The 23,369-nt window shown below is 40.7% G+C and overlaps 1 protein-coding gene across 1 annotated transcript; it reads right to left on the bottom strand.

Moving 5' to 3' along the window:
• Positions 1 to 981: 981 nt before the first annotated feature.
• On the bottom strand, positions 982 to 13,467 carry LOC309506382 (alpha-2-macroglobulin-like protein 1). The gene is made up of 34 exons (XM_082180279.1): positions 13,346 to 13,467; positions 12,628 to 12,808; positions 12,408 to 12,564; positions 12,238 to 12,290; positions 12,084 to 12,104; positions 11,822 to 11,987; positions 11,662 to 11,746; positions 11,471 to 11,585; positions 11,277 to 11,397; positions 11,068 to 11,177; positions 10,826 to 10,993; positions 10,509 to 10,730; positions 10,212 to 10,424; positions 9,983 to 10,132; positions 9,602 to 9,751; positions 9,438 to 9,513; positions 7,054 to 7,147; positions 6,747 to 6,972; positions 6,542 to 6,665; positions 6,350 to 6,471; positions 6,220 to 6,271; positions 6,042 to 6,125; positions 5,779 to 5,955; positions 5,593 to 5,668; positions 5,351 to 5,507; positions 5,202 to 5,276; positions 4,954 to 5,116; positions 4,692 to 4,876; positions 4,401 to 4,622; positions 4,192 to 4,313; positions 1,504 to 1,585; positions 1,335 to 1,418; positions 1,157 to 1,262; positions 982 to 1,079 (listed from the first exon to the last, which is right to left on the bottom strand). The coding sequence occupies exons 1-34, from the start codon at positions 13,423 to 13,425 to the stop codon at positions 1,039 to 1,041; spliced, it is 4,260 nt and encodes a 1,419-aa protein (XP_082036405.1). The 5' UTR covers positions 13,426 to 13,467; the 3' UTR covers positions 982 to 1,038.
• Between the last annotated feature and the right edge of the window lie 9,902 nt (positions 13,468 to 23,369).

Below are 23,369 nucleotides of genomic sequence, written 5' to 3'. Positions count from 1 at the left end.
TCTGACAGTGCGATCTCAATGGGTTATGCATTGCAATTTTTATTTAAAGAAAACGTGTCGTATTAAAGGTGGTATCAGCGATTTCAGGCCCAAACATAAATGTTCACATTCATCTAATCTTACCTAACGATCCGCTAGCTGCCCGCCCCATAAGCATGCCATCAAAAAAAAACGCGTCTCTGTAGGCAGCCTAGGCTCGTCATAGGCAGCCGTGCACGAGCGCAAAACCTCACAACACCCACCCCTGTCAGTGATTGGTTGGAACACTATTTGTTTGGGTTTTGAGTGTTTGGCTAAACTGGGTGAAGACAACTGTTTTTGTGTGCAGATCTCAGAGCCTAGGCTGCCTACAGAGACGCGTTTTTTTTGACGGCATGCTTATGGGGTGGGCAGCTAGCGGATCGTTAGGTAAGATTAGATGAATGTGAACATTTATGTTTGGGCCTGAAATCGCTGATACCACCTTTAAAGAAAAAAAGATTGATAAACATGTTTTTGGAATGGAATTAAATACATACTCTGGGCGTCTTGTTCATTATATTTATTTTTATATAAAAGCAACAGAACTTAAAACACATCCAGTTTTAGCAACACTGTGCACAAGCGTGAATCCCGCGATATCCATTTTTGATCTCGCAGCTGTCTGATCCACTGCGAGAAGAGAGAACTGTCCGGTTTGCCTGCACTTTTCACTTTTCACGGCAGCCGCCTACTCACATCTCAGGCGAAGCAAGGCGCATCTCAAACAAGCTTACAGGCATTGATATTATTCTGCAAAGGCAGTCTACAACTGCCCTGTGAGGTGACAAGTCTCCACTTGAGATGCCTTGGTTTTCTGGCCCTGGTTTCAATAAAGGCAGTTTTTGAAATAAGGAAGTTTTGAAACTTACAGGGTATTTTATAGTGTAATGAACTCTTAACTGTCAAAAGATCAAGGAAAGTGCAGTGCAAAAGTGCAGTCAGCAACAAGAGGCAACAGAACTGGTTGTATAGTGGTTTTATTCAAGTCACATGTCCTACAGCCAGTACTGAATCAAATCATGGACAGGAAGATGTGTAGGTGGTCTCAAATGAATCACCTGAAATAGGAACAGAAAATGAACTCATTTAACAGTGAATTCAGCCAGAGCAAAGCATGGTTAGGATGAAAGCGTACTTGGCTGATAGTAGTCATAAACATTGATGACTGCTGGCTTGAGATTTTCCACTGCAAGAACCTGTTTCAGCAGCAGAGTGTAACTCATGGGGACGCCTTTGGGAACCTACAAGACAGAAAGGATGAACAGCAAATACACAACACTCAAGATGGCAGCTAGTAATATACCCAGTCTCACCTCTTTCAGATACACTAGGACATGATCATCTTCAACATCAACCCGCTCCACTAGTGGGGCAAACGTTTGGGGTGAAGAACCAAGCTGAGGGGAACATCATCATTTGCACAATTACAATTGAAGGAGCTTCAAGCATCTTGGGACTTTCTAAATCATCTTAAATACAAACCAGTGACGCATCTGCCGTGAAGCCTGACAGGAGCTTAATGTCAACTAGAACCATGTTAGTGCTTGATTTTACACCATTGTATCTGAATGAGGGTGAAAAAGAGGTTTAGTCCAGACCAAGAACACAGCTTCCCTTTATCATGATTTACCATGATATATCACATTCTAGCATGATTTACCATAGTTTATCATGATTTACCATGGTTTACCATTATTTACCATGTTCTAGCATAGTTTACCATGATTTTATCTTAATTTACTTTGATTTACCATGTTTTAGCATGATTTACCATGATATACCACATTTAGCATGATTTACTTCATTTACTTTGATTTACCATGTTTTAGCATGATTTACCATGATATACCACATTTTAGCATGATTTACCATAGTTTATTGTGATTTACCATGGTTTACCATGATTTACCCTGTTCTAGCATAGTTTACCATGAATTCATCTTAGTTTACCTTGATTTACCATGTTCTAGCATGATTTACCATGATATACCACATTCTAGCATGATTTACCATAGTTTATCATGATTTACCATGGTTTACCATGATTTACCCTGTTCTAGCATAGTTTACCATAAATTCATCTTAGTTTACCTTGATTTACCATGTTCTAGCATGATTTAGCATGATTTTCCACATTCTAGCATGATTTACCATAGTTTATCATGATTTACCATGGTTTACCATGATTTACCCTGTTCTGGCATAGTTTACCATGATTTACCATGTTCTAGCATGATTTACCTTGATACACCACATTCTAGTATTATTTACTATGACTTACAATGTCTAATTATGAATTCAAAAGCACATGTCAAAAGACTTCATTAATAAGTAGAATGGCCAGCAGAGGGCACTAGAAGACCATTATTGGCTCAGTTTCAGTTTAATCTTCATGATTTTCACTAGTTTTCTGCACTAAAGCAAACCAGTCTTTCCATGTTAACTCCATAATGCATGCTTACACACACACACTAATACTTTAACAGATGGATTGACTAAATGTAATTGTAAATGTTAAAATAATGATTTTATAAAGTCTAAATATGAATTATAGAAACAATATGACAAAATAACTATTTTAAACAGCAGGGGGCAGTAAAATACCACTTATTGGCTTAATATGCCATTGTATTCATATTATTTTCACCTTTTTAAACTGTTATAGAGTCAAATTTTGTCCGATCTGTCTGAAATTTTTCATGCTTGTTCAGAGTGATATTTCACATGTTCTGACTTGTTTTTAAGAAGATCTGAGCATCTTAAAAGATATAAGCTTTCGGGGACACTTGGTCAAGGCCACATTTTGATGTGACCCTATTATAGCCATCCAAATGAAGTAGTTCAACTTTTTTTGATAATTACTGATCTAGAGAGTCCAGAGAATTGTACTGCACTAGTTTTGAACATTATTATATGAAAATTATATGATCATAGATTAAAAAGACCATTTACAGCCAATGCAGGCAATTTACCATTGGTAATATATGGTTTTAAAGCTTTTTAACAGTTATAGCGCCACCTTTGGTCCGATCTCCATAAAATTGGGCAAGCTTGTTAATGATGTTATGTCACATATGCTCACCAATTTTTGTGAAGTTCTGAGTTTTCATTTAGGATTTATAGGCTTTTTAATGTATTTTGCCACGCCCATTTTATAAATGACCCTATTACAGCCATCCAAATGCAAAAGTTCAACTTTTTTTCGATAATTATTGATCTAGAGAGTCCATAAAATTGTCCTAGACTGGTCTGGTTCCGATCGGGTAAAAAACCTAGGACTAGTTCGCAAAAGTAGGCTTTTAACATATTTGCAAATAATTAATGAACGGTTTGATTGACAGCAATGGTTCTTGAGGCAAAGTTGTTCAGCATGAGCAGATCTATCAAATGATATGCATATTGTGCCACGTGATTACAGAGCCATAAAACTCGTTAGCGCCAACTAGTGGCCGATTTCTTTCAAAATTCTTACAGACCTCTAGGGCCATGACTCGAACATGCCCATCGAGTTTCGTTCCGATCGGCCTCCGTTAACCTTGTCTAATAGGTGCTCAAACTTCATTGGCCAATGGCGGCCATGTTTTTTCAGATACACCAATGTCCTCATAGATATACATGGGGCCTTGGACCAAGACACTGCATACCAATTTTCAAGTCAATCTGACTAATGGTCAGGTGGTTATAGCCCTTTTCATGTTTTTTTCATGTTATAGCGCCACCTAGTGCTCAATCGTCGCGATTTTTTTACTGTCACCCCAAACTGAACCCATACACATGTGTACCGAGTTTGGTGAAAATATCTCATTTCGTTCACGAGTTATAGCCATTTTAGTAAAATAGGCTCCGCCTCCTTCGAACGTTTTGACATCCCTTAGCAACCGTGGATCGAAATTTCAACTTTTTTTCGATAATTATTGATAATCAGACCCCTGTGAACATTTCTGCACTGGTTTGGTTCCGATCGGGCAAAAAACCAGGGACTAGTTCGCAAAAGTAGGTTTTGGACAAAATCCAATATGGCGGAAAAATTTGCATACCGGAAATGAAATCCTTGAGGCCATTTTTGTTCGGCTTGACCCAAGGATTCCAATGATATAAGACACTTGAGTCTGTGACAAACGGTTAATGAGTCATAAACATCAGTTGGTTACAGGACACAATGCGGCTTACTTCACAGTGAACTTCAACATGAGATTGGCTCCAAGTGGTTGGCAGTCTCCAGTCACCTTCGCTTCGACACTCAGCGTCATGGAGACTTTAACGGGTGTTGGGATGTTGTAGAAACACGCAACCTATAGTACGAGTAGAAAAATCAAACAAAACACATTTAGATTTGGCTGTGCACAACAAATATAGATAGATGGGATGAAGATACAGACCTGCACAGACACACAAGAGGATCCTGATGCTTTAACACTATATTTGCCTGGAACGTTCTTCAGTGGCTTCTCCTGATACAGCAGCCTGTTGTCCCGATTCACTTTGAAGCTATAAGAGTCTCCTCCTACTACTGAGGACTGTACGGTAACAGTGCTGGAGCCGTCCAAGCTGAACACTTGAGCAGCGTACACAGACAGAGCCTGAAGAGCCACCACAGTGTCCTAAAAACAAGTACAAGATTAAAATAAATCCTTAAAATGATTGCACTCATGTTTGGTAGTCAGAGGCACCTGGGTGGAGGAAAACCCTCCATAGGGATTCTGCTGGGCCACGAGCCAGTTGACAATGCGGTTAGCATAACCCAGATTAGCTGCCGTGAGAGGCTGAACAGCAAGAACCGCTAGCAACACGTAAGAGCTGATCTCCACCGCCAGAGTATCACCAGATGTCGTCTGAGACCAATGGACCTTAGTGCCTTAGGATAAGATGGAGGTGAGAAAGTTGATGCCAAAGACCCTGATGAATCAACATCAAGAGGCTGGTAAATCTTACCTTCAGAAATTGCAAGGTTGTTCAAGGCAGTTAAAAGCTGTGATCGAGTGGTGGTCTCTCCGGCCAGACTGAAGGTGTAGGCCAGCAGAGCCGTGACATAAGTGTTTCCAAGGTTCCCAACGACAGGCCTCAAGCATGACAGACCGTTGGTAATGACAGGATCCTTAAAAAAAAAAAAAAGCGCATATCAGTCAGCCAGAACAGGAGGGTCATCTGCAAGGAGCTTATACAACTACTGGATTGGTTACCGTGGTGGGGACACCTAGTTCAAGCAGCGATGCAACAATGTAGGCAGTCATGGTCACACTGTCACCAACTCCACCCTTAAAAGAAAGAAAAGGAGACTGATTTAGAAGACCAGTCCATTGTCCAGTGCATTTAGAAACATGTAATGCACCTTCATGTCACTATGGTACAGAGTTCCCTGCTGCATGAAACAGCCGTCTGAACCCTGCTTGCTGATCAGCCAATCCTTTGCAGTCTGCAGGACATGTGGATCAATGAAGACAAATTGCCTCGCTAGACCAAAGGACCTCATGACAAAGGCAGTCAACCTGGTCGTGAAAAAGGTTGACAAAGTAAACAAACTGTTTGTGCCACGACAGATTATACACAACAGTAGGACAGTGTGAAACTCACCATGTATTTGATTCATCATAACCAAATGTGCTGTATGATCCATCGCTGTGTCTGAAGTTCAGTTGTCCTTGGTATCCTGATTAGATCATACAGCACATGTAAGTGATAGTCCAATGGGAAGAGCAGGACAAAGCTACCTTGAAATTGAGTCTCCTACATATATAAAGTGGATTTGGTCATCCATACCGCTCTGAAGGAAGCCTGTGGCAGTCTCTCGGATGGCTGCGGTGAGTTGCCCTGTGACCTTCAGGTACAGTAGGATGTAAATATTTGGAGCAAGAATGATCATATTCTGTTCTCCACAGCCAGATGGCATCTGTAATAACCCATTTAGATTCTTCAGCGCACGACCCATTATGTCCCCTACAAGAGGTCAAGCATAAAACCCACATCAGAAACAGTTATTCTACCAAACTTCACGTCAGTTTCTACTGAATGAAATGTAGTACCAAGGACTGAAACTGAGCATCTGGCAGATCCTTGAACCATGTTTGTTGGAAATCTCAGAGTCATGTCTTCAGAAAGATCTTTTCCTGCAGACAAGAGAAGGGCTCAGCATTTTAGAGCTAGGCTAATGTTTGGCTATACAGGGAGAACGTATTTGGGAATCATGGAGTGCAAACAAACCCTTTGGACACAGTAACCAACTCTGGGTGTTTGTCCTTTCAACTCCTTCAGGCTATAGAAGCAATAACACCACATCAGTAAAGCAGCATGAGCTCCATGACCAGACTACAGAAGGCTAGTTAACACTTACCAGGACAAGTAGACTTCGAATGACTACGTCGATGCGTCCTCTCGTAGGCACAGTCACGACTTCAGTGCCACATCGGGTCTGGGATGCTTCAGCTGAAGCACTGACAGTCACATTGACAGTTCCTGCAGTGACAGACAGGAAGTGAGCAACACCCTTAATATACACTTAATTTAGAGAGGATCCAAAACTGACCAAGAACAGAAGCTGAGAGAATCCATTTGAAGGTCTTTCTCCCATTGGCACAAAGACAGGATGAATACGGATCAGTATATGGTTTAAGAGTGAAGGCAGTGGATGAAGCTGGAGTTACTTTAACCTGCCAATGAAACAGAACACATGGAGCAAAGACACATGACCTTCTCTATACAGATGAATTATAAAAGAAACCATGGCAGACCATGATGCACTTGGACAGATAGCTGAAGACTGTGGCCTTCAGCTCAAAAGACTCCCCACGGACAATGGAGTATGGCAGGGAGAGCTCCAGGAAGAAGGGCTGGAAGACTGTCAGCAGAGCAGGAGGAGCCAGACCAAAACCTTTTGAAGACAGGCAGAACGCCTCAGTCTCCCATGTGGTGATGGTGTCAGGAACAGTGAGGGGAACTCGTGTTGATCCAGTGTTTCTGAAAGACAGGAGAAAAATAAGGGGAACAGGGAGAAAAACTGCGCAAGTAGCTTTAGAAGGAACAAGATGCTTCACGAACCCCACACGAGCAAGCTGCCAGAGCCATGTTTCTGGAAAGTAAGTCCTGACAGTCACTTCAAAAGAGGAAGTGTCGGGTCCATTCAAAACCACCACTGAAAGACAAGCAATTTTACACCAAACTGTCTTAGTATCTGCAGAATAAACAGGGTTCATAACTGCCCCTCTTATTGCATTTATGGAAATGATTAAAACACCCAACAATTTGTTGATCCACAAGTAGTACCCTCACAAAAAAAGGTTTATTAGTGCGCTATTAGTATACTTTTAAACTAAAAAGTATACTTTGTATGTACTTCTCAGAAATACACTTCAAATTGGCCTATACTTGTTGATCGAGATATAGGCTACTTAAAGTATAATTAAGTATTCTTGGCTTGTACTTGTTTACTATTTTGTTTGAGTAGCTTAATAAATACTTTTTTAAAAAACATTACACTCTGTCTTATAAACTAACATGTTCAGATAGCATCAAGCTTTCGGGTGGAATAGTAAATAAAATAAGAAACTGAACCTGATCTTGAACAGTGATAACCCTTACAAAAAAAATGTTTAAGGGCCTGTTCACATATCGCGTCTTTTGCGCGCGCAAGTTCGTTATTTCAAATGTAGGCGCGCGGTATGCGCGCTCATAATGGAAGTGACGCGGTGCGACGCGCTCGTTTTTTCCAAGCGCGTCCGCGCCGCATCGAGATAAAAACATCTCAACTTTTAAGAATGCCGCGAGCGCACCGCAGGTCACGTGACAAGAACCAAGCTTAGCAACGACAGACGCCTCCGGAGCGCAACCACCCGAGCGCTTTGGAAAAAGGAGAACGCGGCGCGCCTAGCGTTTTCTATGCGTTTTTAGGCGCGATATGTGAACGCCGCCTAAGTGTGCTATTAGTATACTTATTTTCAACTAAAAATAAGAAAGCATACTTTCAGTCTACATTTTATATACACTTCTCAAATATACTTAGTTACATGTGTACTTGACTTGTACTGAGAGAAACGTATATTTGGCCTGTACTTGTACTCAATCTTTTGATCGAGATATACAAAAGTATAATTAAGTATCCTAGTTGTTTGAACTCTTGATCAAGTAGCCCATTAAATATAATTTTACATCGTTTTTCATATACAGTCTTATGAAACTTACATTGTTAGAAAATATTGATATAAAACATTTCTAATGCTGCGTATCTGATTTTTTGTGTAGGCTAGTCCACTGGTAGTGTATAGGAATTAACTTCTACTTTACTCTTTCCCCACCATTGACTGAATTCCAGCTGTCCATGTTTTCACTGTTATATGGTAGGGGGCGCTATGACACATCTAGTACAGAATCTCCGGATCAAAACATAGAAGCTGAAACAAGTGATAGAAGATTGCTCACGCAAATGTAAGATAATGTGATCAAACATTAAACGGCGTGTAAATCAAAACTGCTTAATATTTCCAAATGAAATGAAGCATAACCCATGAAAAGAAAGCAACTGAAGCTTTTGGGGTGTTGGACTCCAACTGTGTTTTGATCATCGTTCTGAACCTGATCAAGGCACAGTCTTTGGCAAAAATAAGATTCAACCGTTTAAAATGTTCCCTTTATGAAACTTACTGTAGCGCATGGACTAGAATCATGATTCTTTCTGCAAACAATGAACACATTTCTAAAGACTCCTAAAGCTTCAACCTCCTGACTCAGATGCAAATCAGGGCCTAACGCCAGAAAGTCTGTGCCAAATTGCCCCGACACCTTTTATGGGCCCGCTGAGGGTCTCCAGAACAACAGACCTGTCCCCACGAGTCACTTAGGGAAAGCTTCAGAGAGATCATTATCGAGTCCTCCCCCCTTCTCTCTCTGCAAGCTAGGTGCTCCAAAAAACTTGCAGTATACAACTACTAAACTAGTAGCTTAGCACCGAAAGAGCAAAAATATAAAATTAGTAAACTACAAGTATGATGTTAAATTCACTTAAATAACTAGTATAAAACTACTAAACTAGTTTACCGAGTATACTTCAAAGTGTACTTTCATAAACTAAAAAATGGTTACATGTATTAAATTCGTAAACTACTAGTATACCCATAAATTCACTTGCAGTACAAATGAGAAACGCAATTGTGAACTAGTTGTGCACTTAGTTTACTACTCTTACACTTAAACACTTTTATATTCTAAAAGTGGGCCAATTTAGTCCCAAGCGGTATTAAAATAGTACACTTACAAGTTTACTACTAGTACATATTGACAGTATATGTACTACATAACGTATACTTAAATACACTTGGACATCACTCAAGTATACTTTTTCATAAGGTAATCCTCACATAACTGAATGCAAGTTCACCAAGTCATGCAGAATTTTTCACTGAAAGAACAGCCTCTCTGCATAGACCTACCATCTGGGAATCTGCGATACAGCGGGCACGGAGGGGCTTGTACAGCGAGATTTGTTGCGATCTTCATTCCCAGGCTCTGTCAGAGAGACAAGTCAAAACACAAGACAGATTTAAAGTCAATGACTCAGTTTGTGACCATGTAGTCACAAAATACAGTTTTCTACCTTGAAGGTTGTGTACACTTGATTTGTAGGAGAAGTGTAGGCAGGATCTATGTCAAAAGCTAGACGTGGTCGAAAACCTAGACACTCTGGTTCATCCTGAACGCTGTTTGGGTAACCTGATAGTGATCGCACCGGGAGCAAGTCAAACACCTGAAACCATGAAAAAAAGGTCACTTTTGAAAAAATGTTGAACAAAATTCATTACTGTTTGGAATGTTATGTCACAGAGTACATAAATGTATGTTAAGATGTACACTAAAACTGCTATAATCATAACAGAATAGGTTTGTTCAATTTCTCTCAGCATTACTCAAATTCTAAAGCTGAGCCTGAATGTCAGTCAAAGCCAACAAGAATTTTAAATCAACTGCACAAGGATACCATTTTCGCACTCAGACGTCTTCCTGGCTCCAAGATCCAGATGCTCTGATCTACAGCACTGATGCCACACAGAGATCCTGCTTGAGCAGAGACAGTCAGAACATTTCCCTCAGCAGGAACGGCCGTAGCAGGAGAGAACTGTAGAGACACCTGGAACAAGGACCAACACGCTTTAGGACACGTCATCATACCCCACTTAAAGCCAAAAAAGTGCTAATGCACATCATACTTTGTTTCGGAGACACATTTCGGTTTCAAACGACGCACTACCAACAACAACATTCTCACTGGGCAGAACACAGTAGACCAGAATCTGCACTACTGGAGCCATATCGACACTGACAGACAGCTGGAAAGACACCGAGCCGCTCGTGACTGTATTAGAAGCCCTCGCTTTGACCGTCTGAAATCCATGGAGGACGATCAATCCTCTGGACAAGACCTGAAAAACACAAAACAAGTGGGTGCATAAACAGTCGAGAGCAATGATTATAAAAAAAAATAAAAAAACCTGATATCCACTCACCATATAGATGATGTCAACGCTGTAGTCACCAGTCTCTCCAAAAGAATACTTCACGGTCACTGGAAACGCAGCACCACATTTGAGTGGCTGCTCAAGCTTCACTATAGTCAGTTCACTAGATGGGTTGTTAGGAGAATCAGGTTGGAGAAGCCGAACAACCCTTGTATCTGTAGTGAAGTATGGCGATTTGTAACCATTGACAACCGCTGGAGTAGCACTTGCCTGGGGAACAACGAATGGAATTGGTTTCTTGCGAGAGAAATTGAGATCTACAGAGATCGGAGTCAACACTTCACAAAACACAGAGCAAATCGTACCACCAGATTCAGAGCGGCTTTAGGAAGACTAGCAGCGCTGAGGGAGAATGAGGCCAGTCCTTTCTGGTTTGTGGTCAGATTCAGCAGCAGTTTGTTGGGCCAGCTGTTATCCAGGAGATAAACCGCTTTGTTTGCGATTGGAGTTCCATCAAAACGAGACACTGAGATCTTTTGGGAATGATCAAGGTTAGGAAAGGGAACCAATGTGAAGGCTTCTGCAACAAGGAATTAATTATACTTGCCTTCCCATTAATCATTGATCCAGGTTCAAAATATTCTGGGATGTCCAAAAATATAACTCTGCCGACTTCAAATGTAATGGACACTGTTGCAGATTTTGACATGACTACATCTGGGGGGGTGGAGAGATACAATATAAAAAAATAAAAAAAGAGAACTGCAAACAAACTTTAAAGCAAGTACCATTGGTTCAGATCAGCCAAAAGCTCACCTGTTCCCACCTCAGTGACATTCACATTTACAAGAAAAGTATCTTGCATATTATTTTCAAATTCAGTGTTGAAAAACACTGATGTAGCGACGCTAAGGGAGGCACAGCCTGTGGCATTCATCTGGTAACAGAACAAAGAGTCACATTAAAGTCAAGCACAAGAAAAACCCTCCACTGTAAGGCAGGAGTCAAACCTTTGCAGTTTTAGTCAGGCAACGACGGGTCACATCAGGAACCACAACGAATGGAAAAGGATCACGGCACACTTCCACCAAGGCTAGACCGGGTACAGGTTTGCCATACGTGTATCTGGGAAACATCACAAGGGACAAAATTAAGAACTGACCAACCCCAAGACAAGATAATATCTGTACGTTTCACTCACTTGGCACAAGCCTCGACTTTCAGTCCCACATCTGCAACGCTGTACGTCTGTGGTGCGTTTACAGTCACGTCAAACTTGGGCAAAACTAAACCAGAAATAAAAACGCTGTAAGACCTCAGATCTGTCTCTGAACTGTTGCACATCATTCACAATAACTTACCATATTTTTTCACTTCAAAAACATGGGAGATCATTTGGTCGCCAATAAAAGCCTTTAGTGTGTACATCCCCATCTGAGCCTCTGGGTTTAACTTGTGAGAAAGCTGCAATATCCACTCCGTTGAGGAAACGTTTGTCCACTGACCAATGCGGTTATTATTATTGTCCTATTAAAACAATGAACAGCTTATAAAACGGCAAACAAAATGTACAGAAAGTGGCAGTGGCTCCATTCAAAGACTCGGACCAGAACAAATTCTCACCTCCACAACCACCAGATTGTACTGAAAGACAAAGACAGGAATATTAAGCATTTAAAATAGACACTATTGCAGCAATCATTGAAGAGAACTGCAAAACTGTGCACGTAAAAATAACCTGCAATAAATTTGCAATTTGTTCATGGCCAGACCTTACCATCTGATCAAGTGGCACAAATTTGGCATCCATGGTGACAACTCTGAAATTCACTGCAAAGACAGATAAACTCATATTATTTGCATAATGCACTTGTAGACAATCAGAACTTGTAGCGTACTGGACTATATACACCTCTAATATTAAACCAAGGGACAATCACAGCTCACCTGTTTGTCCTGGATTGTAGATGGGTTTGTCTGTCTGGATGAAGGTCAAAGGCAGGTAACGTCTGAACATGACTTTTCTCTCTTCAGTCGCTTTGAAGACCTTCCCTTGAACATCTACCTTCAGCATCTGCACAGATTCTCCATCTACTTGAGGAGCCTGTGGACAACTCAGTTAACTCAGACAAAAAAAAAGAAAAGAAAAAGTCTCATGACAACAGACCTGGAAACTAAAGCACTGATGAAATGGCTTTGAAGAAACTTGCTGCACAAGTCGAGTTATCCTTTTGTCATCAAGCAGAGAAACTGTCATTGTGAGACTCTCTTGGGGTTTCAGAAGACTTGCACACAATTTGGCATCAGATCCAGTTTCAATCACTGCAGGGAAAGTCACCATGAATAACCTGTGTAAACATCATGAAGTTTAGGTTCAGAGACCAAAGGGAATCAGGTCAAAACATTTACATGTTGGTTGAACATCCACAGAAAGTGGCTGCCACAGGGTTGCCAGGTCTGTGCATCAAAAATAAGCCAAAGTGGTTATCTCCATCAGAGAGTGGGTTGAAGTACCAAACGTAAAAAATAAATAAATAAAAAAACCCACACACACACGGGAAACCCTCTGATTTAACAACAATGTGCCATGGTCCCAAAATAAGAGCACAATACAGCCATTTTTGTACAGCAATATATTTGAGGAACAATAACTCCAACAGCACACAAACTCCATTCAACAGGGACTTATATAAAAAAACAAGTGTTAATGAATAGTTTGGTTGGTCCCATTCATCATTTGAACACTAGATGGGAACGAGTACAACATGATTAATGAACTTAAACATTTAATGCTTTGGTGCTTCATTTTGCCATCTTTACAACTGCATCATTCAGCATAGATTAGACATTAGGCCACTTTTCACTTCAAAGCCCATAGTACTTACGGCCTTTTCTGTCCATCAACAGCAAAGAGGAAAAGGGCTAAAATGAGCCCTTTCCAAACACATATCTCCCTCACAGCCATGAAGAGCAATCATCCAAGGCTAGACAGAAATCAAGAGTCTCTTTCAAAAAAAACCCTGCAGCACTTCTATTAAGATCCACACTGCGCTACAACTTAACCCTAAATCAGCTGCACTGTTGCCAGCGTTATTTATGATTCATAACAGCTTGATTTAGCTCTCACAGGCAATCTGGACATCTTTAGGGCGGAGCCACAGTAATTAATCACAGGGTTGCCAACTCTAGGCTTGTTTGAAATTGGCAAATTCTGCACAGCTAAGATTCTTGATAGCACTGTGTGGAAAAATGTAGTCATATGCTTTTCAAAAAAACAAACAAGTGGTTTTATTTATTTTAAAGCTTAAGCTTGAGTAAGCAAACTGTACTTTTTATGTAATAAATAGAACCTTATTGTAAAGTGTTACTGATTAGTTAAACACCGATTCAGACATCTCCTGAGTTGGAAAGATGAGTTGTTTTAACCATTCATTAAAATGAATCGGTTCAAAGGAGTCATTAGTTCGCGAATTGGACATGTCATGCGCGATGCGTGAGTTTACATTAGACTCACACGGTAGCCAGGCGTCTCATCCAATGGTGAGCTCAGTTGACGCTGTGTGCTTCAAGATTCTGACGCAAGTGCTAAGATTCCGATTGGCCAAGAGAAAAAGTGCTAAGATTCCGATTGGCCCAGAGAAATGTCAATTATAAGAATTATCCAATAATGTTTTGCGATACATGAGTAACATCAGAGAATGTCTAATAAGGCGAGAAGTTTCACTCTCAGTACACTTCCGGCTTCTGAACTGGTTGCAGTTCCTCTCTGATTGTGAGGTGCAATGAGCAGAAACTGCTCTTTGTAAATAATTGGAATCTGTTTTGGGAGCGTCCTAGGCTTTTCCGTGCTGATGGCTTACACCCAAGCAGATTCGGAGCAGATCTTCTGTCGGATAACATCTCCAAAATGTTAAATACCTTTTGACTACTAACCAAAAGTCCAAATCATAGTCTCTGCTGCACCAATTTAACTGATATAAATACTAGTGTAGAATATTGCATAGAAACCGTGTCTATTCCTCGTTTAGTGAGATCAAATAATAAATCCACTGCAGGATCTAGGAAAAATCTAATTGTTATTAAAACAGAAAATGTTGCTATTAGTAAACAAAAACAATTTCTAAAGCTAGGTCTTCTAAACATTAGATCACTCACACCTAAGGCAGTTATTGTAAATGAAATAGTCACAGATAATAGCTTCGATGTACTTTGCCTTACTGAAACCTGGCTTAAACCAAATGATTATTTCGGTCTAAATGAGTCTACTCCACCAGGATACTCCTACAAGCATGAGCCCCGTCTGTACTAAATGTTACGCTCTTAGATGTTAGAAAAACATCCCTATTATCTCTAGCCTTGGCTACCGTATATAGACCGCCTGGGCCTTACGCTGATTTCCTACAAGAGTTTGCAGATTTTCTCTCAGACCTATTAGTCAATGTCGATAAAGCATTAATTGTTGGAGATTTTAACATACACGTAGATAATCCAAATGATGCGTTAGGGGCTGCGTTTACAGATTTATTAAATTAATTTGGGGTCAAGCAAAACGTCACCGGACCAACTCATCGTCTTAATCATACACTCGATTTAATTATATCACATGGAACCAATCCAACCGATATAGATATTATACCGCAAAGTGATGAAGTCACTGACCATTACATGGTAACTTGCATATTGCGTACTGCTGTAATATGTCATGCGGCGCCGCGTTATCAACCAGGCAGAACAATCCTTCCATCCACCATAGATAATTTCTCGAATTGCTTATCTGATTTGTCTCAGCTGCTGCCTGAACCCAAACAAACAGATGAACTAGAAGAACTAACTAGCACTATGAGCACCATTCTCTCTAGAACATTGGATGTTGTTGCACCTATTAGATTCAAAAAGGTCAGAGAGAAAATTAAAGCACCGTGGTACAACAATACTACGCATGTTCTAAAGAGAGAAACCCGAATTTTAGAGCGTAAATGGAAACAAACTAATTTAGAGGTCTTTAGAATCACGTGGAAAGACAGTATGTCACGTTATAAAAAGGCCCTAAAAGCGGCCAGGGCTGAGCATCTCCGCAAACTAATAGAAAATAACCAAAATAATCCAAGGTTTTTATTTAACACCGTGGCTAGACTAACAAATAAACAGATGTCACCCGAACAAAATATCCCGTTACAGTTTAGTAGTAATGATTTTATGAAGTTCTTCACTGAGAAAATAGAAAACATCAGAACCACAATTGTAAATGTTCAATCTTCAATCGCGCCTTATAATTTAGCCTCAATTATCACCCCGCAAGAACAATTACAGAGCTTTACAACTATAGAACAAAAAGAGTTAAATAAACTTATCACTTCATCTAAAACAACAACATGTTTACTAGATTCTATACCAACTAAACTATTGAAAGAAGTGTTACCTATAGTGGAAGAGCCTCTCCTCAATATTATTAACTCATCTTTATCTTTAGGTCATGTTCCAAGAACATTTAAACTGGCAGTTATAAAACCTCTCATTAAGAAACCACAATTAGATCCACATAATCTAGCAAATTATAGACCCATTTCAAATCTACCTTTTATGTCTAAAATACTAGAAAAAGTTGTGTCCGCTCAACTAGGCTCTTTCTTGCAAGAAAATGACATCTATGAAAAGTTTCAGTCAGGATTCAGACCGCATCATAGCACTGAAACTGCGCTCGTTAAAATCACAAATGATTTACTTTTAGCTTCTGACCAAGGCTGTATCTCAATATTAGTTTTACTTGATCTTAGTGCTGCGTTTGATACTATAGATCATACAATACTCTTAGATCGACTACAAAATTATACTGGTGTTCAAGGACAAGCATTAAGCTGGTTTAGATCGTATTTATCTGACCGCTACCATTTTGTTTATTTAAATGGAGAAAAATCGATCATAACTCCAGTAAACTATGGAGTGCCGCAGGGATCTGTGTTAGGCCCTCTATTATTCTCAATATATATGCTGCCACTTGGAAATATTATAAGGAAACATGGAATTAGTTTCCATTGTTATGCTGATGACACTCAAATCTATATTTCATCACGGCCAGATGAAAACGCTAAATTATCCAAATTGACAGAGTGTGTTAAAGATATAAAAGATTGGATGACGTGCAATTTTCTTTTATTAAATTCAGACAAGACAGAGGTACTAATCATCGGTTCAAAAAACCGCCCACAAAACCTCTCACAATATAACTTTAACATAGTAGGATGTCCTGTTACTTCATCCTCTACAGTAAAAGACCTGGGTGTTATATTAGACTGCAACCTGTCTTTTGAAAATCATATTTCATATGTTACAAGAACAGCCTTTTTCCACCTTAGAAACATTGCTAAGCTACGTAATATGCTATCTGTTTCTGATGCAGAAAAGTTAGTTCATGCATTCATGACCTCGAGACTAGATTACTGTAATGCTTTGTTGGCCGGTTGTCCTGCGTCCTCATTAAACAAGCTACAGTTAGTCCAAAATGCAGCTGCTAGAGTTCTTACTAGATCAAGAAAATATGATCATATAACACCAATTTTATCATCACTACATTGGTTACCTATAAAGTTCCGTATTAATTACAAGGTATTGCTACTGACTTATAAAGCCCTAAACGGCTTAGCTCCAGTCTATTTAACCGATCTTCTATCACCCTATAATCCATCGCGCTCATTAAGATCACTAAATTCGAGGCTTTTGGTCATACCTAGGATATCCAGATCCACCAAAGGAGGGAGAGCATTTTCACATTTAGCTCCAAAACTCTGGAATAGCCTTCCTGATACTGTTCGTTGCTCAGACTCGCTCTCCCAGTTTAAAACTAGATTAAAGACGCATCTCTTCAGCCAGGCATTCATATAATTATTTTAATCTGACAGGTAAATCTGACCTCTAGTTCATAAACGCCAGAGGAGAACTGGCCCCCGACTGAGCCTGGGTTCTCCCAAGGTTTTTTTTTTTTCTCCATTAGGTCACCTGATGGAGTTTTTCGGTTCCTTGCCACTGTTGCCTTTGGCTTGCTCAGTTGGGGATATTTGGGGATATTTAATTTAATTAATCAATCAACGATACTATTGATCAGCATTACCAAACGTGGACGTTCCACTAGAAACAAACATTGATGTATTGTTTTAATTTATTACTGTGAAGCTGCTTTGATACAACCTATGTTGTGAAAAGCGCTATATAAATAAACTTGACTTGACTTGACTTGACTTGACTATGCATGCAAAAGCATGGGAAGCGATTCCGGGCGTGTCAGAATGGGTGCTGAATACTGTTAAGCAGGGCTATTCACTACAGTTCGCTCGCCGGCCCCCGCGCTTTCGAGCACGGACCGAGACGAGAGTGAATCTGGAAGTTGCACACCTACTTCGAGCAGAAATAGCAAAGCTGCTGTGCAAGGGGGCGATAGAACCGGTACATCCTTCTCTGAGCGAGTCAGGCTTTTACAGTCGTTACTTCCTCGTACCCAAGAAGGACGGAGCTCTCAGACCTATCTTAGATCTGAGATATTTGAACAAAGCTCTCATGAGACGGCCATTCAAAATGCTCACAACCAGACAAATCCTCGCGCAAATTCACCCGAGGGACTGGTTTAGATTCAGATTATACTCCGTCACAGGCCATTCTCGAGATTCGCCTTCGACGGTCAGGTATTTCAATACACCGTCCTGCCATTCGGCCTGTCTTTAGCACCCCGTACATTCACAAAGTGCATGGACGCGGCCCTCCCTCCCCTGAGAAGTCAGGGTACCAAATCTTGGACTATTTGGACGATTGGCTGATTTTGGCACAGTCAGAGAGAGAACTCAAATCTTACAGAACAGTGCTTCTCAGCCATCTGGAAAGCCTGGGTCTCACGGTCAACTGGACCAAGAGCTCACTGGAGCTCCAAGAGCTCACAAAAGAGTCAACCTCTTTTCTGGGAATAGAGCTGGACTCTGTGGTTATGACGGCCCGCTTGTCGACACAGCGCACGCGTTGTGTTCGGCACCTGGCGGCGTCTTTCCAGCGTTGTTCCTCTGAAAAGATTTCAGAGAATGCTGGGCTATATGGCGACAGCTGCAGCAGTGCTCGGGCTGGGTCTACTGCGTACTGTCTATGAACGAGTGCCTCACCGAGCCTGGGCTGCCGGCGGCTCGCGAATCAGAGTGTTTCAGAACTGCGTTTCAGCTCTGCAGCCCTGGATAGCAGCTGAATGGTACCAGTTGGGAGTGACAATGGGAGTTGTCTCGTACCAAAAGCTGATCTCGACGGACGCCTTTAACCTCGGTTGGGGCGCTCTTTTCGAGGGCAGACCGGCTTATGGCCTCTGGTCAGACCGGGAGAAAAGCCTTCACATAAACTGTCTAGAGATGATAGCGGTCGAGAATGCCCTGAAGCACTTCCTCCCACACCTGCGGGGCCACCACGTACTGGTTCGCACGGACAACATGTCCGTGGTGTCCTACGTTAATCACCGGGGCGGTGTCAGATCCAGGAACCTCTGCAAACTGACAGAACGCCTTCTCGTGTGGGCCCATCACTGGTTGCGCTCGCTGAGAGCCTCGCATATACCGGGCCACAGGAAAGTCGGCCCAGACAGACTGTCCAGGGACAACATTCCCCCGGGAAAATGGTCCACAAGAGGATCAGGGAAACGCGCCACTCAGTGCTCCTCATAGCCCCGTGATGGGAGAACCAAACCTGGTTCCCAGAGCTGGTGAGGCTGTTGCACGTAGCCCCATGGCCGATCCCGGTGAGGAGAGATCTTCTCTCTCAAGCCGGTGGATCAATTTGGCATCACCATCCAGAGCGCTGGTCTCTGCATGTGTGGATAATCAACGGATACCCGTTGCTTTGCCAAAAGGGGTCGTGAACACGATCACGCAGTCTAGAGCTCCTTCTACAAGAAGACTCTACGCGTCTAAATGGTCAGTGTTCTCCAAATGGTGCGCTACAAAGAGCCTGGATCCACGCACATGTGGGGTTTCGTGGGTGCTTTCCTTCCTTCAAGAGCTGTTGGACAAGGGCAGGTCCCCTTCCACACTCAAAGTTTATTTTGCGGCTATTACAGCGTTCGCTGAGCCGACGCGCAGCCGTGCGATAGGAAGGAACGAGCTCATCATCCGCTTCCTTAGAGGAGCCAGGAGGATGAATACCCCGCGGCCCCCTTTTTGGGATCTTATTTGGTTTCTATTTGGGATCTTTCTTTGGTCCTGGAGGCCCTAACAATCAAACAGCCATTCTTTTTTAAATCTCCTCATTCTTGTGCAAGGTTGCTCAGAATGATGGGCCCTGATAAGCTCCTAATAGGGCCATTAGGGAGGGTCTTTGTCTTTCTAAGGTGCGAAAACATACATAGTAATGAGGTGATCACTCCTCTCCGCATAAAGCTTTTTGACACAAAACACGTCGTAAAATTTTTAAATCAATATATTGTCTTATCTGAATGAGCAGTCAGGATGATTTTCACATAGTTTTAGAGCAAATATTCTAGGCTACGTGATACAATTTTCAAAAGTATTGTGAAGAAATAATCAGTATGGGTTTCATGACCTTATTTCAGTGACAATTTTTTTTTGTATTTTCACAAACCACGCATAAACGTCATTATCTCAAAACTACAAACTTTTACACACATGCTGCTGATATATTATTGTAGCAGAGTTTGTGCTGAATACAGTGTAATCAGACTTAAGCCATGAAAATGTCACAAGTAACAGAAATAAGCACAAATGTCAGAGCATGTCAGAACACCTCCAGGGCCCAGAAAACACCTCAGACCCCAGAGGGTTAAATACGATCTGGAGTTCGAGCCTTCTGACACCCCAAAGCGAAACGCGCACGTGACTGGAGAGACAGTGAGGCTTTGTTTGTCATCGATCACGTGACTCTAGTAAACCAATACACACCCCGATACGGGGCTTCACTAGAAATTGTTTCGCTTGTGTGATACGCGCATCGAAGCTTCAGTGTCATATGTAACATCACTACTGTCACTCTGTTAACTGATTTCTTTGTTTGCCAGACATGTGCCATGAGCCATGTGGGAAGATTGTTTGTCTGAACTGTTTTAAAGCCTGTTCAGTTTAAGTGATTATAAGTGTATTATTAGTATAAGTGATTAGTAAATTTATATTTCCTTTGTTGATTTGTAGAATTGTTCAACTTGTGTTAGTTGACCATTGTCATTATTTTTTTGTTATTCCTTTCTATAGCACACAGACAATGCATTGAACCAAGGTCAACCTTCATGATAACATAAAATAAAACCATTGTTGTTGCAACAAACCTTGCCTTCTCCTTTCGTCATTCATCACTCCATATCATCTGACGTCTTCTGACCGAGACTCTGTTTGCTCACCAAACCCTCACTCCACCTGAGCCATTCCCATTACCCTACAGTTTCTTCAGTCTGTATGGAGGAGTGGGCCAAAATCCCTTCTGCAGTGTGTGCAAATCTGGTCAAGAACTACAGGAAACGTATGATCTCTGTAATTGCAAACAAAGGTTTCTGTCCCAAATATTAAGTTCTGCTTTTCTGATGTATCAAATACTTATGTCATGCAATAAAATGCAAATTAATTACTTAAAAATCATACAATGTGTTTTTCTGGATTTTTGTTTTAGATTCCGTCACTCACAGTTGAAGAGTATACCTATGATAAAAATTACAGACTTCTACATGCTTTGTAACCTGCAAAATTGGCAGTGTGTCAAATACTTGTTGCCCCCACTGTATATAGAAAATAAATATTTGTGTGTGCTGTAAAGTGGTTAAAAAGATGAAATCGGAATCGGCTAAAATCTGTATAGGCAGGTCAAACTCAATGAAAACTTGGAATCGGCCTAGAAAATTGTAATCAGTGCATCTCTATAATCTTTCTGATTGGCTGGTATCAAACATTATTACATAATCTGGGGCCTGTTTCAGAAAGGAGGTTCAACCAACTCTGAGTTAAAACCTGAACTCTGAGTTGACTTACCCTGAGATGGGAAACTCTGAGTTTTCGGTTACAGAACAGCTGAAATGAGTTAAGCGCGTGCACCACAACTATAAAAAGCCATTATCAATGGAGCGCAGATATTATGAGTCACCATGGCAACAGCGCCAGACAAAAAGAGGTCTGCATGTTTCTCACCAGTACGAACATTATTACTGTAATTTTACAGTATTAGAACATTAATACTGTAATTTAATTAAAGGGATTAGTCTGAATTCTTCTGTAATTTAAAGTAAAATCTGATGTAATTGCATTAGACTATAGAACAATTCTGTAGCCTATATTTAACATACATTTTTAGAAGGTATATTTTTAATGTAACCTTCTCCCTCTACACACTTCACGTCAATTCAAGAATAATTCATGCAATTGTATATTGTTTATTTGAAAGCATTAAAAGTGCAGTTTCTTGTCTCTCCTTGTATTGTTCAAGTGGTCGAGGTTGACATGGGATTTAGTAGGCTAAATAGTAATAAGTAGACCAATGCTTTCTAAAGATAGCCATTATTACATTAATCTAATTACACTGTTGAAGATGTCATTTGTAGTTAGTAATACAATTAAGTTACCCAACTGTTATAATATCAGAGGTGAAACTGGAAGAACATTGTTATTCAACCTAATTTTAATTTTCATGTAGGGGCAATCCTGCTGGCATTAAAAGAACATGGCAGCAGCTGAAAATTAAATATAAAAACATAATTCAATCAAGTAAGGCTTGAGCATATCATGGGTGTAGGTTACCTGACTTTACATTTGACATAACTAACTAAATAGCATCTAGTGCAGCAGCATTTCCGGCTGAGGGAATTCCTGGAGGGACTTCAGAGCCAGTCACTCCCGAAGATCCAAGGGCCTCATAAAATGTAAGAGGTTTACATAGGTGTTCTTTTTTTATATAGGCTATTTTTGATATTTTAATTTATTTTACTTTGGGTTGGGTTTTTTGTTGGTCCCAACAGATTCTGATGGTAATATCTGTCTTTTGGAGCCTCCTGTCCCAACAGAACCCCAGGCAGTTGTAAGTCGCCTACTCAATACACCATTATGACAAATAGTGTTATAAAGTGCACTCAACCAAATGCTCATCTTCACATGACAATGAGGATAAAGAGTTTCTGCTGCCACAGAGAGGCCTATCTGTAGGCCTCTACAGAAGTAATGTTAATATTATGTGTCTACACATCAAACAATCTACACATTCAGATTTCTTCACATTTGTATGTGGAGTAGCCTATCTAAGTTTAAATCTAAGTATAACCCCCTCCCCCTCCTAATGTTAGAACTACATTATGCAACTCTAATCTACTACTGTATTTTCAGTTGCCAGTTAAGGAGTTATATAGACTTCATCTTATAAAAAAAAACAGCAGTAAAAATAGCAATATTTCATTTATTAATAAAAGATGAATTTTATTAATAAAAATGTACTGAAAGAATGAATGAGGTGTTCTAACACCGCTTCCTCTTTAAAAAAGGGGAGGAGACCGAAAGAAACTCTGGGTTTACCGAATAAAACCTGCTCCTGACCAGGTTAGGTTCACAGAGTAAGTTACCATGGTAACTGACTCTGAGTATGTGTTACCTCTCTTTCAGAAACGGGCTGGACTTACTCTGCTTTCTCAGGTTTGACATACCTCCCATTCTGAAACAGAAAACTCAGAGTTTCCCTCATTTCAGGGTCAACATACTCAGAGTTTTCACTTAACCTCCTTTCTGAAACAGGCCCCAGATGTTCACCTAGATGTTTTAGTTATTTCTACATTTGCCGTATAGTATTGTCGATGGGTTCAATAACACATCCTGCAAAAGGGGGGCCTTGGCCAGAACCTAGTGGTATTTGGGGGGCCTTGTCATTTGGAAAGTTTGGGAACCCTTGCTTTAAGATATTTTAACCGCGCTT

Source organism: Leuciscus leuciscus (genome assembly GCF_965113295.1).
Source record: "Leuciscus leuciscus genome assembly, chromosome: 1".
In the NCBI taxonomy this organism is placed as follows: domain Eukaryota; kingdom Metazoa; phylum Chordata; class Actinopteri; order Cypriniformes; family Leuciscidae; genus Leuciscus; species Leuciscus leuciscus.
The sequence above is the reverse complement of the archived record's forward strand: the minus strand, read 5'-3'. Positions and strand labels throughout refer to the sequence as shown.

What these genes read in the sequence shown, in the direction of transcription:
- LOC309506382 (XM_082180279.1), bottom strand. Translation starts at nt 13,425, where the DNA reads ATGGCTGTGAGGGAGATATGTGTTTGGAAAGGGCTCATTTTAGCCCTT. An exon ending in GCGTTGACATCATCTATATG is followed by an intron (nt 10,425 to 10,508) that starts GTGAGTGGATAT and finishes TGTGTTTTTCAG; the next exon opens with GTCTTGTCCAGAGGATTGAT. An exon ending in TGTACCATAGTGACATGAAG is followed by an intron (nt 5,277 to 5,350) that starts GTGCATTACATG and finishes CTTTCTTTTAAG; the next exon opens with GGTGGAGTTGGTGACAGTGT.